Here is a 12,282-nt window from a genome sequence, read left to right on the forward strand (position 1 = left end):
AGTAAGCTACTTGGAGTATATAGTAAGTGTAAAAAGTAAGGCCATGTTCATTTACAAGAAATCCAATTTTTTTCCCCATTCTTGCCTTATTCGGAGCACCATGTATCAATTGCGTGATTTTAGCGTCATCTCCACCATTGAGACAGCGATCGGCCGCCCGGCCCGTCGGTGTGCTCAGAAATGGGGAAGAAGTGGCAGTAGGCGAATTATAAAGGCTTGGCAAGTTTTGTTTTGTGGTTTTACATCTTGCACTTGGTCGATGAGCAATGAGCATTGATGCTCGTGAATGTGCGGCGCTAAAGCGGCCAAGCCGGATATAAGCTCCATTGGCTTGGCGATGCTAGATCTACAGACCACTGATGTGTAAAACTATCAAGGTCGTAGTTTGCTGTGCGTCCGAATACAGCACAGTCGGAGTTTATCGAACGCCCACTGCAGGGTTATCTGTTCATTTGGTCTCCTTGTACATTGTATTGCCGCTGCGGTGCTTTTGGCTGTACTTGGCTTTGTTTAGTGCCTTTGTAGTCTGCTACGAGCCGAGCCAATCCGTCAGTCTACTGTTATGTACCAAGCAGCCTATTCCCTCAGAGTATTGCTACTCAATCCTCTCCGGCCGAACAAGGGGCATCAGTGTGTTACACACGCTGAGTTGCTCGCCGCGCAGCACGCAAGTGTTGATCTCCACCAACCCTGTGCGCCCGTATACACCGTATTCTCGGAACGTGACGAATGCGTACACTAGTTTAGTGCTACTAAAACCAAGGAACAGGAAGTGTCTCGTCTTATTTACCTTATAAACCTCCACTCGTTCCTTTCTTCTAATCTCACCAATCTCAAGTACAACATTAGGAATTGGCTGCTCCTTCGTTCACCATGTCTGCACCGCGCCAGTTCAAAATCAACCGCGGCCGCTTCAGCCGGCACTACACGGTGCTCGACCCCGACGGCAAGCCGCTCTACTACGTCGACCAGTCCGTCTTCACGAGGAGCAAGGCCAACCTGACCCTGCACGCCGGCGGCGACGCGTCCGGCGCCGTCGTCGCCGTCGCGCACCTGCCGCGCTTTTCCTTTGACGCCAAGATCGGCCTCGGCGACCCCAGCTCGCCCGCCATTGTCTGGGAGGAGCTGAGCCGCGAGTCGCGGGACGCGTCCGCGCACGAGTGGTCCCTGGCGCTGCCCGCCGGCGCAAGCGCCAACGGCGGGAGAAAGACGTTTGTGTGGAAGCGCACGCACAAGGTCAGCGCCGACGGCATGGAGTCGTCGGCGCTGAAGATGCGCGACCTCAAGCTCGTCGAGGTCGCGACGGACGAGGTCGTGGGCGTGTTTACGGGCACGCGCGGGTGGTCCTCGTGCGGCGTCTTGCAGATCAACGTAGGGTACGGGCAGGAGTTTGACATCATGGCCACCGCGACAATGCTGGCAATCTATGAAAAGGCAAGGAGGAGAAGAGCGGCGGTCGCGGCGGGCGGTGCCTCGAGCTAGATGGAGAGGCGGCCTATGCGGTAGGCAGTATGCTTACCCGCGAAGGCGTGGATGGCTTTTTTTTGTTTTCATGATACCAGGCGCCGCGCACACAATACGAGATTATTCTAGTCCAATTGAAAAGGGTCAGCTACCCTGTTCCAACGCCAATATGACTCCCTCGGGCATTTTGTAGCCCTCCGGCGGCAGCTGCTTATGCCGATTTTGAGCCCGTTGTATTATTAGTCACTGCCTCGCTCAGCTCTCACTTATAAGACTTCGTCACTCTTTTGTCCGACCACCCACGACCAATACAGCATCCCCGCAGCAGCATTCTCTGCGGACAGGCAAACACGTCTCTACATCGCAACTAGAAAGAAAGAACGTCCCAATGGCGTCTACTGTCAAACCCCCCGCTCTCCTACGCGGCGACACCATCGCCCTCGTCGCACCCTCATCGCGCATCAACCACGTCTTCCCGCTGCGCGTCGCCCGCGCCCGCGCCTTTCTCGAGGCGCAGGGCTTCCGCGTCCGCGAGGTCTACTCGCCCTCCCTCCCCTCCGGCTCCTACCGCGCCGCCGTCCGCGCCCGCGCCGCCGAGCTGCACGCCGCCTTTGCCGACCCCGCCGTGCGGGCCGTCGTCTGCTGCGTCGGCGGCCTCGCCGCCAACGAGCTTCTCCCGCACCTCGACTACGCTCTGCTCCGCGCGCACCCCAAAATCTTCGTGGGGAGCTCCGACATTACCCTGTTGCACCACGCGCTGCGCGCCGGCGCCGGGCTGCGCACCTTTTACGGCCCATCCGCGCTGACCCAGCTCGCCGAGTACCCCCGGCCGCTCGAGCTCACCTGGACGCACTTCCTGCGGACCCTGGTGCAGGACGGCGACCCGGCCGTTGTCGGCCCGCTGCCCCGCGCGTTCGAGTACACGGACGAGTTTCTCGACTTTGGCGGGGAGCCAGACAACCTGCGCGCGCGCGCGCTGCGGCCCAGCGCCGGGTGGAAGTGGCTCCGCGGCGGCCCGCGCGTCGAGGGCCGCGTGTTTGGCGGCTGCCTGCCCAGCGTGCTGCAGCTGTTCGGCACGCCGTGGGAGGTCGACTACAAGGGCCGCATCCTGCTCCTGGAGCTGCCGGAGGGCATCGCCGCGGCGAGCGCCTGGCCGCTGGACCTGGCGCGCTGGAACCTCGGCGACCTGGGCACCCGCGGCGTGTGGGACGCCATCGCGGGCCTGGTGCTGGGTCGGCCGTACCGCCACACACCCGAGGAGACGGCGCAGTGGGAATCCATGGTGCTGGAGGTGACGGAGGGGTATGGCTTCCCGATACTGGCGGGCGTAGATGTCGGGCACACGGATCCGATGCTGACGCTGCCGCTGGATGCGCAGTGTAGTTTGGATAGCGAAAAGGATGAGTGGGCGATTCTTGAGACGGCTGTTGGGAAGAGATAGCTCGAGATGGCAGTACCCGACTGCGCATGTAGTGAATCCTGTTGAGTTCTAATCATTCGCATAACGTGCAACGGGGCGACGAGTAACTTGGGCGTGTCGCTTACATGCGACTTCGGATCTATGAGCAAAGCCAAACAATCACAGGAGGAAAGTAGTTACAATCAGTGTCACGTCAAAAAATTGAGGTGGTATGCCAATCGTCTATATTCGTACAAGTATCAACGACTCTAATTCGTCCCCTTTTTGTTCAACGAAACCTGTGATCGCTAATCATCATCCTGTATCAGTCCAGATCCGTGGACGATGCATGCAATTATTAAGTTTTGTGCGCTTTTTGTCGGTCCAAACGAAAACCGTGGGCGACCTGATGCGGTAGCACTGATGCCCAGGCCGGCCCAGATTCTATCAACGCGCTTCGTGAATGAGAAAAAAAGGCATTTCACCAAGGCATTGTGGTATCGCAGAAAAGCACCGGTTGCCATGACTCCGTTCTCCGCCCCAGAATAAAAACAAGTGTAACAAGAAAGTGTTATATCAGGAACAAAGGGAATAGATAAGAAGAGTGCTGAGTATGATTATGGTGGGGTTATATTGCTGCCAAGACGGTTCATAGCCTGTAAGCATTGTGTGCACCACTGTTGGTATTGCAGCAAGACGTCTTATCAAAACTTTAGTTCAGGATGCCCTCCCAGACGCCCTGACCCTGATGAAGGACGGAGCGGGGGTTTGCGGTCTGGAAGCCGGTAGCGGCCTCAGCAGAGCAGCATACTCTCTTGCGTGAAGAAGCCATGTTCCATGTAGCCTCGGGGGCGGGATAGGTGCCGTGGAGAAGGTAGCGCACATTCTCTTGAAGGCAATCGTCCATGAGAGCAGGACGCGTGCGCTTGCGACTAGCACGAGCAATAGGCGTAGAATCGGCAGAATGCAGGTCCTGGTTGCGGAGGTCCTGTAGGGCGCGGGCGGCGTCGCAGACAGGATCTCTTGCCAACTCTTCGAAATCTTCTTCGCGTCTGGCTAGGGGGGTGTCCAGGGATAAGCCACCGAGCTTCGTAACCGGGCCGGTGTACGATTCGGGCGACGACGAAAAGACATGCTCACCAAAGTCTTCGGGAACGGAAGGCACAGTCGGCTTCTGGCAGCTTCTCTCATTCATCACCTTGGCCGCACGGAATCGCGACGAAGCCACCAACTTGGAGTTGAGGGTCGCGCTAGCGAGGGATGAGATGGATGAGATGGAGGAAGAGCGAGAAGAGCGAGATACATCCGATATCATCGACTCGGGAGATGAGGCAGTGGAGACAGAGTTGGCGAGAGAGGAGCGGCGAGCCGGGCAGTAGCTGTGAGGAGACGAGGTCACCGAGACGGGGAGGCGGTCGAGGTGCTGAGTGCTGGTGACCGAGTTGGCTTGGGCCAGGGCGAGGCACATGGCACTGGACTTCTTGTACGAGCCCGCACTCACGGCAGGAGTGCAGAGACCGTTGGTCTGAGGCGTCAGACGAGGAGTTGGCAGTAGGCCAAGAGCGGGAGCAGGGCGGCCGACAGAGTAGGCAGGGGTACCCATGGGCTCCGCAACTGTAATGGGAGCAGAGGTGAAGGCCTTGGGGATGACATCGATGGCAGCAGGGATGTCTACAGGGGGGTTGAGGATGCTGCGAGGAGAAAGCGCAAAGAGATCGCTGCGCTTGGGGCTCGCCTGAGGGAAGAACAGACCATCGATGTTCGTGAGCTCCGGGTTGAGGCTGAGAATCAAATTCCTCCACTCGGTGCTCTGCAGGGGCACGGTCTGCGCGGCACCAGGTGAGGGAGGCGAGGGAGGAGTGTTGTACTTCAGAACGATCTCAGTCCAACGTTGGAAAACGTCTTCGGCAATGTGCAGCTTCCAGTTGACAGCAAGGAGGAAAGAGATTTCGTTCTGGTTGATTTCATTGGTGTTGAGGCCAGAAATCTTACTCCAGGCGCGGGCGGAGTAGTTGCGGTCCTGGAGGTACTTGGAGGCGAGGATCAAGGCAGCGAGGAACATGCGGCGGCCGCACTGGAGTGCGCGGTCAGCGTGGCGATCCTCAGGCTGCTCCATGGTGAAGTTGTACTTGGGGACATGGGGCTTGATGAGAATGAGATAATACAGCGCAACCTGAAGGGTCGAGTAGCTGGTGCGCGAGCGGCGGAGTGTCTCCTGGATAAAGGTGCGCAGGGGCAAGACTGTCTTGATACCGGGCTCAGGGCGGCATGCTGCCGAAGAGAGAGGCCAAATTGCCTCAACAATTTGCGTCGATGAATCTGCGTGGGCCAGTGTGTGAGAAGCGGATTCTGGAGAGCTAATATTAAAGCCTGAGTTGCACAAAAACATACCAACAAGAGAGTCGACAAAGTTGACCTTACGGTCGCATTGTCGGACAAGCGCAGGAGGGCAAGCGCCTCGAGCACGAGATCCAGAGCCGGAGCGCCGAGGATTCTGGCGCAACTCCTTGGGGAGAGCCTCAGAAACGACAGCCTTGGTCAGAGCAGATCGATAGTTGGCCGTCTGGACAGTCGCGGCGGGCTTGCGGTAGCAAGGGTCGCAAGAATCCGAGTCGGAAGTAGAGAAGACAGAAGTATCGTCGGAATAGAGAGAGGCCGTGTCAGACCAGGTGGAGTTGGTGGTCGAGACGGAAGAGGTCAGAATGTTGTTGTAGGTGGCGTATTGGTTGGCGGTGGGGACGTAGGTCGGCGAGATATTGTTGTCGACCTGCATCTTGAAGAATGTGTATATAGTATTATGGTAGAGGCTTGAAAGGTGTGTTGGTTTTCAAGCCGTATATAATATTTCCAGTCGCCGTCTGGCTATGTCAAACCGAGAGACGAATCGTGAATTACCGTTGAGCAAATGTTCGAAGTTACCGTGTCGTAGTGGAGCTAACCAATGTCAAAGCATGCGCAGATGCTATTCAACAAGAGCTAGTGTCCGGGGTGTGTGTGAGAGGAAGAGAGAGCTAGATGTTGAGACCAGCAGAGACTTTCTTCACACTGACGATGGAACCGGTAGACGAGGCAGAGACGGCGACTGGGATAGTTGTGTAGGGTGCAAGAGGCATTTCGACAAGACTGTATAATCTGTAGAAATGAATATTTGTGGCGATGGAAGACTGTTTAAATCGAGTCAACCATTTGTCGGAGGAAAGTGACGCAGAGAGGGTCGAGTCAGACGGTTGTCATGTAACGCGGGTTTGTGGTTGGCGTAGAGTGGCGAGGAGTGTGTCGAGTCGGAAGCCGGGCGACGGTGAAGACGCGACCGTTGGTGATATGCAGGTACGGGTAGGTGACGTGCGGCTGCAAGGGGATGTAGCGCCGACCAAGAGGATATTTAACAGAGGGGAGGGACAGGCAGAGATGTGACTCTTTTACCGTAGTGCAAGACAAGGCGAGGCCGATGGTGACAGCCTGGGAGGCGCGGTGCTGTGTGGATACCGGAGGCGGCTGTGTGACTCTTTGCACGGGTGGCGAAAGAGGCAGCAAGCACAGGTGGTGGCCACGCGGGAGCTGAGCGCAGCAGGCAGAGAGGGGGATGGCAGTGGGCCACAGGCGGTTTCGGAGGGGAGGAGGGGGGGGCAACAGGGAGCGTCAGCGCTGTTGGGGGGAGAGCCTAGGGGGGTCTTCTGGGCAGAAGATGACACCAGGCACCTATTGGGCTGCTGTAGGTAGTAGCGGGGGGGGGGGAAAGGTATGAGTAACAGGAAATCGTTCGCTTTGAATCTAGCGCTTTTGTCGGTATGACTAGGAAAGCTGGATAAAATCGATATTTAATCCCACGCTTTTCTTTGTTCGTATCGAGGTTTTCGCGAGGTATAGAGGTGGTGCGTTGTTTGATGCAGCTGTTTGCGTTGCGGAAAAAAAAATTGCCGGTGCGGTCGCAAGGTACAAGTGAATGTCGCTGCGAGCGTGTGTGGTAAGCCGACAAAGTCGAAGAGAGGCGTTCAACTGTGATCGAAAGGATGGTCGTGATAAGGAAAAAAAAAAGTACAGAATAAAACAGAATAAATGTCGATAATTTATTAGAGTGGTGAGCCGTGGAGTGGAGAGATCAACCAAAGCAGACTTCGAGGAGTCGCTGGTCGTTTACAGGGCGAGTTCGAACTTCATCGCGACGGCTTTGCAGTTCGATGGGAGGAGGGAAATCAAGAGTCACGGCGAGGGTCACGGCTTAGTTTTGAGGAATCGACGAGCGAGAATGACAAAGGCTGGGGGGGTGGGCAGCCGGACCAGAAGTACCGCCAGTATGACGGGGCGGCCTGGGAGGTACCTAGACCGCGAGAGAGAGAGGACGCTGCCCACGCACAAGGTCGAGTTGGGCATTGGTACGGCCGGCGCGCCAGGCAGGCGGTGCTGCTCTGACATTTTTACTGGTACGGTACTGGTATCAGGAGGTGAGGCCAGACCATTCATTCCGCCAGCAGCAGAGGAGGGGGGAACGGCCAGACTCCCCTTGATTCAACTTGATTCGACTCGCTACGGCGCTGAGGACACAAACGGGCTAGCGCTGCTGCCTGCCGCCACTCAATTGGCCACGGCGAGCCCAGGTGCTCCGCCAGGTGGGTGGGGCACGGCCCAGGAAGTGACCATTTGGGCGTGGCTGCGATGAGCCAGGTCCTTGTACCCAGTACCAGTTCCAGTACTCGTGGCTGCTTGTGGCTCAGCCGCCTCTCGGTCCTCCTACCAGTCCAGTACATATTACAGACTACGGAGGCACAAGGAGGCAAACTCTCCCAAGAATGCTGCGCTGGTGGCCATGGCCGGCTCTCAAGGGCCATGGCTTCCATTTCCTGTACCTAGTACTCCGTGCCCAGTGCTTCCAGAAGATGGCCCAACTTTCACCACACCAACTTTTGTTTTCCTCACTTTCTATTTGCTGGCCTTTTCCGGTTTGGCACCCCCAGAAACCTGTGCATGGATTTTGCTGCTGGTACAGCATTGCATCAGCCCCTTGCTAATCGCCAACTGTTCTGCCTGGGGAGGATCCAGTTTGCCCAGCGAGAGAGGATAGGAGAGGGGCAGATGCCTTTTAGCGTGTCTCTGAATACTGCCTGGGCGCCGGAATGGGTGGCGAAGAGGAAGGCGACCAGACATGGCCAAGTTGGCAACTGAAAGACCATGTTGCAAGGTCCCCGAAATCAAGAGCGACAGCCCACTTGGCATTGTGTACCGCCCGCAGTGGCGACATGATTGCTGGTACTTTCCCGCGTTCACGAGGGGCTTGTATTCCCCGCCAGCTATAAGACGTGACAGTATTTATTGCCTGTTATCGTGGACGCCAATGTGGCCTGTTTGGCGGCCATGTCATCGCGTCACCCTCAATCAGACGCAGCAGAGATGCCGGTAGGTGACTGCGGTTCGCAACGCATCAATCACTGGCGCGCCAGCACGGCATGTGTGTCCGTCTCGGTACATCAGGCTTTCTGTGACCTGACATCAGTGGTTGCTTGGAACATTCTCCTGCGTGCTGTAGGGGAGTACTTCTGACTCGTACCAAGTACTTTGGGCGCTGGCAAAATCTCACACCTTGGCCGCCACTGCGTTTGGCTTGGCGTTGTTGTCAAGAACTCCTCGCACTTCGCCGTCCCCGGTCAACTCCCTCCGTCATGGTGCATGCGATACGCGGGCGCCACCAGTCCAAGTGTTGGTGCCTGAGGACTCCAGCATCCAGCATCCAGATTTGTACAAGGTTATTATGGAGAATGGCAGAATCACGCAGCGACGAGAACACTCTGTCATTTGCCACAAGCCCGCTACCCTGCACAGTTCCTGCAATTAAACTCTACACGATATGACGACGCTATTGCTGTAATACACGGCTTTTCCAGGCCTCGATATTTATTGTTTTAACCTCGGGACTTGTCACAGTCATTCTTAGGATGTTGCCAGGTGTATCAAATTAGAATGGCGGGTGACTTAGCCAAGTCATTCGAATCACCACCCTTCTCGGGGCGGCCGTCGCTGCGGAAGGCCGACCGGCGATACCAGGAGAAAATGTCACTCCACCGTTAGTAATAGCTGATGTTGAGTGGTTGATGCTTTCGATGCGATCTTTCACCGCCTTCCCCATCTGGCGCACATCATCAGCCATCACCCATAGCGGTGCTGCTTGCATCAGAGCTTCGAGGAACGCGAGGTGGCCGAGAGACTGGAAGAATTCTCCTTACTACCGCCATTTATCGCCTTCTGATAATCACGTGCCTGCGCTCACGACGTTACAATCATCTTGATACGAAACAGTATCATTTTTTTTATTTGGCGACTCCGGCAGCCCATGCGTGTCGAGATGCAAGAGGGAGGGCGTCGCTAGCGTGCCCTACCCTCACTGTGTGGTAGAGGTACAACAAAGACAGAATACCTCAGTCACAAGGAAGGGCTCAACTAGCCGTTGATTAAATTCAAGACTATTTGCATAGCCATGCGCCATGGTAGCACTGTCGCCGAGACAAGGAGCTGCAGTCTTTCCTCTTGCGAACATCTCTTGGAGTAAACCGTGCTATTTTTACACTTTCGCCGTTGAGGCAGTGACCTCCAACGGGTAACCACAGTGCAGTGGCTTGCGCTGCCAGAGAAAGCTGCGCTCTTGTCTCATCCGGACCGCCGGAGGCAACCCCTGTGCCTCTGTAAGTACTGAGTAAGTCCACAGTTATCCGCGGATTCGTATCTCATCAGAAGTTGGCGTGGGCCGATTTTGCTGCCTCAGGCCGACTCGACTATGACAACTGCTGCTGTAAGTTCTCAGCGGAAAAAGAAGGGGAAAAAATGGCGACGAAAAAAACAGCCATCTAGACAAGATATCATGGCCAGGAGCTTGTTACTCAGCTAACTCTTTGCTACAATTTTATGCAGCATTCGTAGCCAGACGGAACCTGGCTGTTGTGTCGGTTGCGCTCGCCCGAGCCCGCCGGAGAGTCACTTTACGCCATGTCTAAGTAGTTTGCTACCTAGTCTTGCTCCCGCCGGCGTGCGTGTTGCACGGAATTCCTGCAGCCCAGTTGTTCGAAGCTAGCCTGAGCCACCACTCACCTGCAAAGCCGTAGAAAACTTTCCGAGCGTGTGTGTGTGCCTTCTCTTCTGGGACGCCGCGCCGTTGCCCGTAGCACCAGCTGTTTCTCCGGGCAAGCCTTTTATCGACCTCGTTCGTAAAAATAACCTCACAAGAATTGCTGGCGTTCCTTCGAGATGCCCGACCGAGTCGTTCACGGAGCCCAGCTCGAGTGCGCTCGTCCCCGATGACTCAACGCCCATGGCGCGATTCATGGCGGACAAGGCCAAACCCCACCACTGGGCAGGTACGGCTCTCTGCTGCAAGCTGCCCAGGCGTTCGTTGTTGGATCAGGCTCACGCCAGATGCCGCTGCCTAGAACCTGCCGCCACTTCATCGAAATTCACGATGGGCCGGATGAGCCTCGTCACTAGCCGTAGCCTGGTCATGCGCGTCATCCTCGCCATCCTTTCACCCCCGCGTGGCCTTTATGCTGGGGGGCTGCAAATGCGCCATTCTGAATCATAACGGATCTGTATAGCACGAGGACGTTTGAACTTCCGGGCTGACAAGTCTCTCTACTAAGACGGGCCCTTCCCGTGCTCTGCTGAGAAGATGACACTTGTACGGGTGCTGTGCGCGGCACTACAGCGTCATTGCCCACCTACAACCCAAGAGCCCCATAATAGGATGCGCGAGCACTTTACCGGGCGAAGGCGATCTCCAAGGACGGTTCAAAGCGGCTAGCTGCCTTCACCTCCAATCGTACTGCAGGCTGCGCAAGGACGTGCAACTGCTGGTAAAGTTCGGAATAGATATACCGGCGGTGCAGTATTGCCCTGGGCTCCTAAAGACAAAGATGACAGGATAGTATGTCGCGGACGAACGTTCACTGAGACGTGGCCATCGTGGCAGCAGCTAAGCTGACAAAGATAAAGCTTCTCTACATAGATGCCAAGTTCATGAGACTGTCTCTTTTTGCACTCTTTTGCAAAGTAAGCTGTGAAGCTGGAAGTATTATTACCGTTGCAAGCGGCCAACGAAGCTCGTGCCTGAAAGTATATGTCGCCACCGAGACATTAGATACATTTTGCAACCCCCTTCTTTCAAAAGCTACTGTAAGCCATATATGATACATATAAGTATGGAGATGATGATATCCGCTGGCCACTGAATAAGCTGGGCCTTACGCCTTGTCGCTCAATGCCATTGCGTTAGCTAGTTTGCTCATGGCTGTTGCAGCCTACGCCGTGTTGGCAACGCGACTCTTCTTCAACGAGCCACTGCGCAGTCACTGTAACTATCTGCAAAAGGCGACCGAGGGCGCAGCGCTGTCCCAAATGCAGCACGCTTGGCAGCCGCTGGCTACCTTACGCCGCCGATGACCAGCGGCAGCTGCGCGCTGCACAGCCCGCTAAAATCTGCCCGGCAGCTGTTCAACGACACAAGGCAACAACTCTCAACTGTGCCCCCGTCTCCCCCCTCCCCCCCCCATCGGTTCATAGTCCGAGAGCGGAATTGACACGCAAAGAGCTTACGGGGGGAATTATCGAGGATTATCGAGAGACTGAGATGGCTCCGATATTCGGGTCTCTCCATAAGCTTTATTAGCCACGTTTCCACCATTCGCAGCGAGATGACGGGAGCGGTCTCTAGTCGGCGCTCGCTAGGCCGAATGCAAAACACCTAGCCACTGGTAGAAGACCTGGCCACTCCGACATCGCCCGTCGTTCGCCTCGCAGACCACAATCGCCACGCCAAGGGGGGGGGAGCTTCGTCTCCTGATCGTGCGCTCGTCCAAGTCAGAGTCACCAGCATCTTACGAGTTCTGTTTTGGTTAACCAGGCAGAGTAGGGAGCGGCGAAAGTAACGTGCCCCTGTGCCAAAGGCAGCCGTCCCCAGAGAGCCTCGGGGAAATGCGCAGCACCTTGCCACGGCGACCATAAATCGCCTCACTTTTCCTGTGCAACATGGGAGCCTTGTACGTGAATGGATCCATGCGTGCTATCATCGGCATCGTACATTTTCACTTGTTCGCAAAAAAAAAAAAATTAAAATTGGGCGGATTTGGTAGAACTCAAACATTGCCCGTCCATTCGAGGCAGCAAACTCGGGTAATTGCTCTCACCGACACCATGGCATCAGCAATCCCTTCAATGCAACCACAAATACCAAGAAGCTGAGTGTGTGGTGACCGAGAAAGCCGAGCCGGGGTGTAGCTGTCGTCTTAATCTATTATTAAAAGAACATGCACTGTGTATGGGCAAACGTCGCAGTTCAATCTTAGTGCAAATCAACCAAGCAAATCCTAAACGATACAATACTGAAAGGTCCAAAAAGTCATCCCTCTTTTCTCACCTGCTTCCCAGTTTTCTTTATTCCCAGT

The 12,282-nt window shown here is 55.8% G+C and overlaps 4 protein-coding genes across 4 annotated transcripts; 3 read left to right on the forward strand and 1 right to left on the reverse strand.

The window, feature by feature from the left end:
• Positions 1 to 873: 873 nt before the first annotated feature.
• LMH87_002504 (uncharacterized protein) lies at positions 874 to 1,482 on the forward strand (the record flags this gene model as incomplete). Its single annotated transcript, XM_056193972.1, has 1 exon — positions 874 to 1,482. One exon carries the CDS (start codon positions 874 to 876, stop codon positions 1,480 to 1,482), a length of 609 nt encoding a protein of 202 aa, XP_056050956.1.
• Positions 1,483 to 1,852: 370 nt separating this feature from the next.
• LMH87_002505 (uncharacterized protein) lies at positions 1,853 to 2,905 on the forward strand (the record flags this gene model as incomplete). The annotated part of the gene is made up of 1 exon (XM_056193973.1): positions 1,853 to 2,905. One exon carries the CDS (start codon positions 1,853 to 1,855, stop codon positions 2,903 to 2,905), a length of 1,053 nt encoding a protein of 350 aa, XP_056050957.1.
• Positions 2,906 to 3,575: 670 nt separating this feature from the next.
• On the reverse strand, positions 3,576 to 5,636 carry LMH87_002506 (uncharacterized protein; the record flags this gene model as incomplete). Its single annotated transcript, XM_056193974.1, has 2 exons — positions 3,576 to 5,182; positions 5,255 to 5,636. 2 exons carry the CDS (start codon positions 5,634 to 5,636, stop codon positions 3,576 to 3,578), a joined length of 1,989 nt encoding a protein of 662 aa, XP_056050958.1.
• A 4,521-nt stretch (positions 5,637 to 10,157) lies between these two features.
• On the forward strand, positions 10,158 to 12,090 carry LMH87_002507 (uncharacterized protein; the record flags this gene model as incomplete). The annotated part of the gene is made up of 8 exons (XM_056193975.1): positions 10,158 to 10,203; positions 10,276 to 10,377; positions 10,729 to 10,766; positions 10,835 to 10,891; positions 11,587 to 11,697; positions 11,751 to 11,762; positions 11,821 to 11,877; positions 11,971 to 12,090. The coding sequence occupies 8 exons, from the start codon at positions 10,158 to 10,160 to the stop codon at positions 12,088 to 12,090; spliced, it is 543 nt and encodes a 180-aa protein (XP_056050959.1).
• Between the last annotated feature and the right edge of the window lie 192 nt (positions 12,091 to 12,282).

Source organism: Akanthomyces muscarius, chromosome 3, assembly GCF_028009165.1.
Source record: "Akanthomyces muscarius strain Ve6 chromosome 3, whole genome shotgun sequence".
Taxonomy (NCBI): Eukaryota; Fungi; Ascomycota; class Sordariomycetes; order Hypocreales; family Cordycipitaceae; genus Akanthomyces; species Akanthomyces muscarius.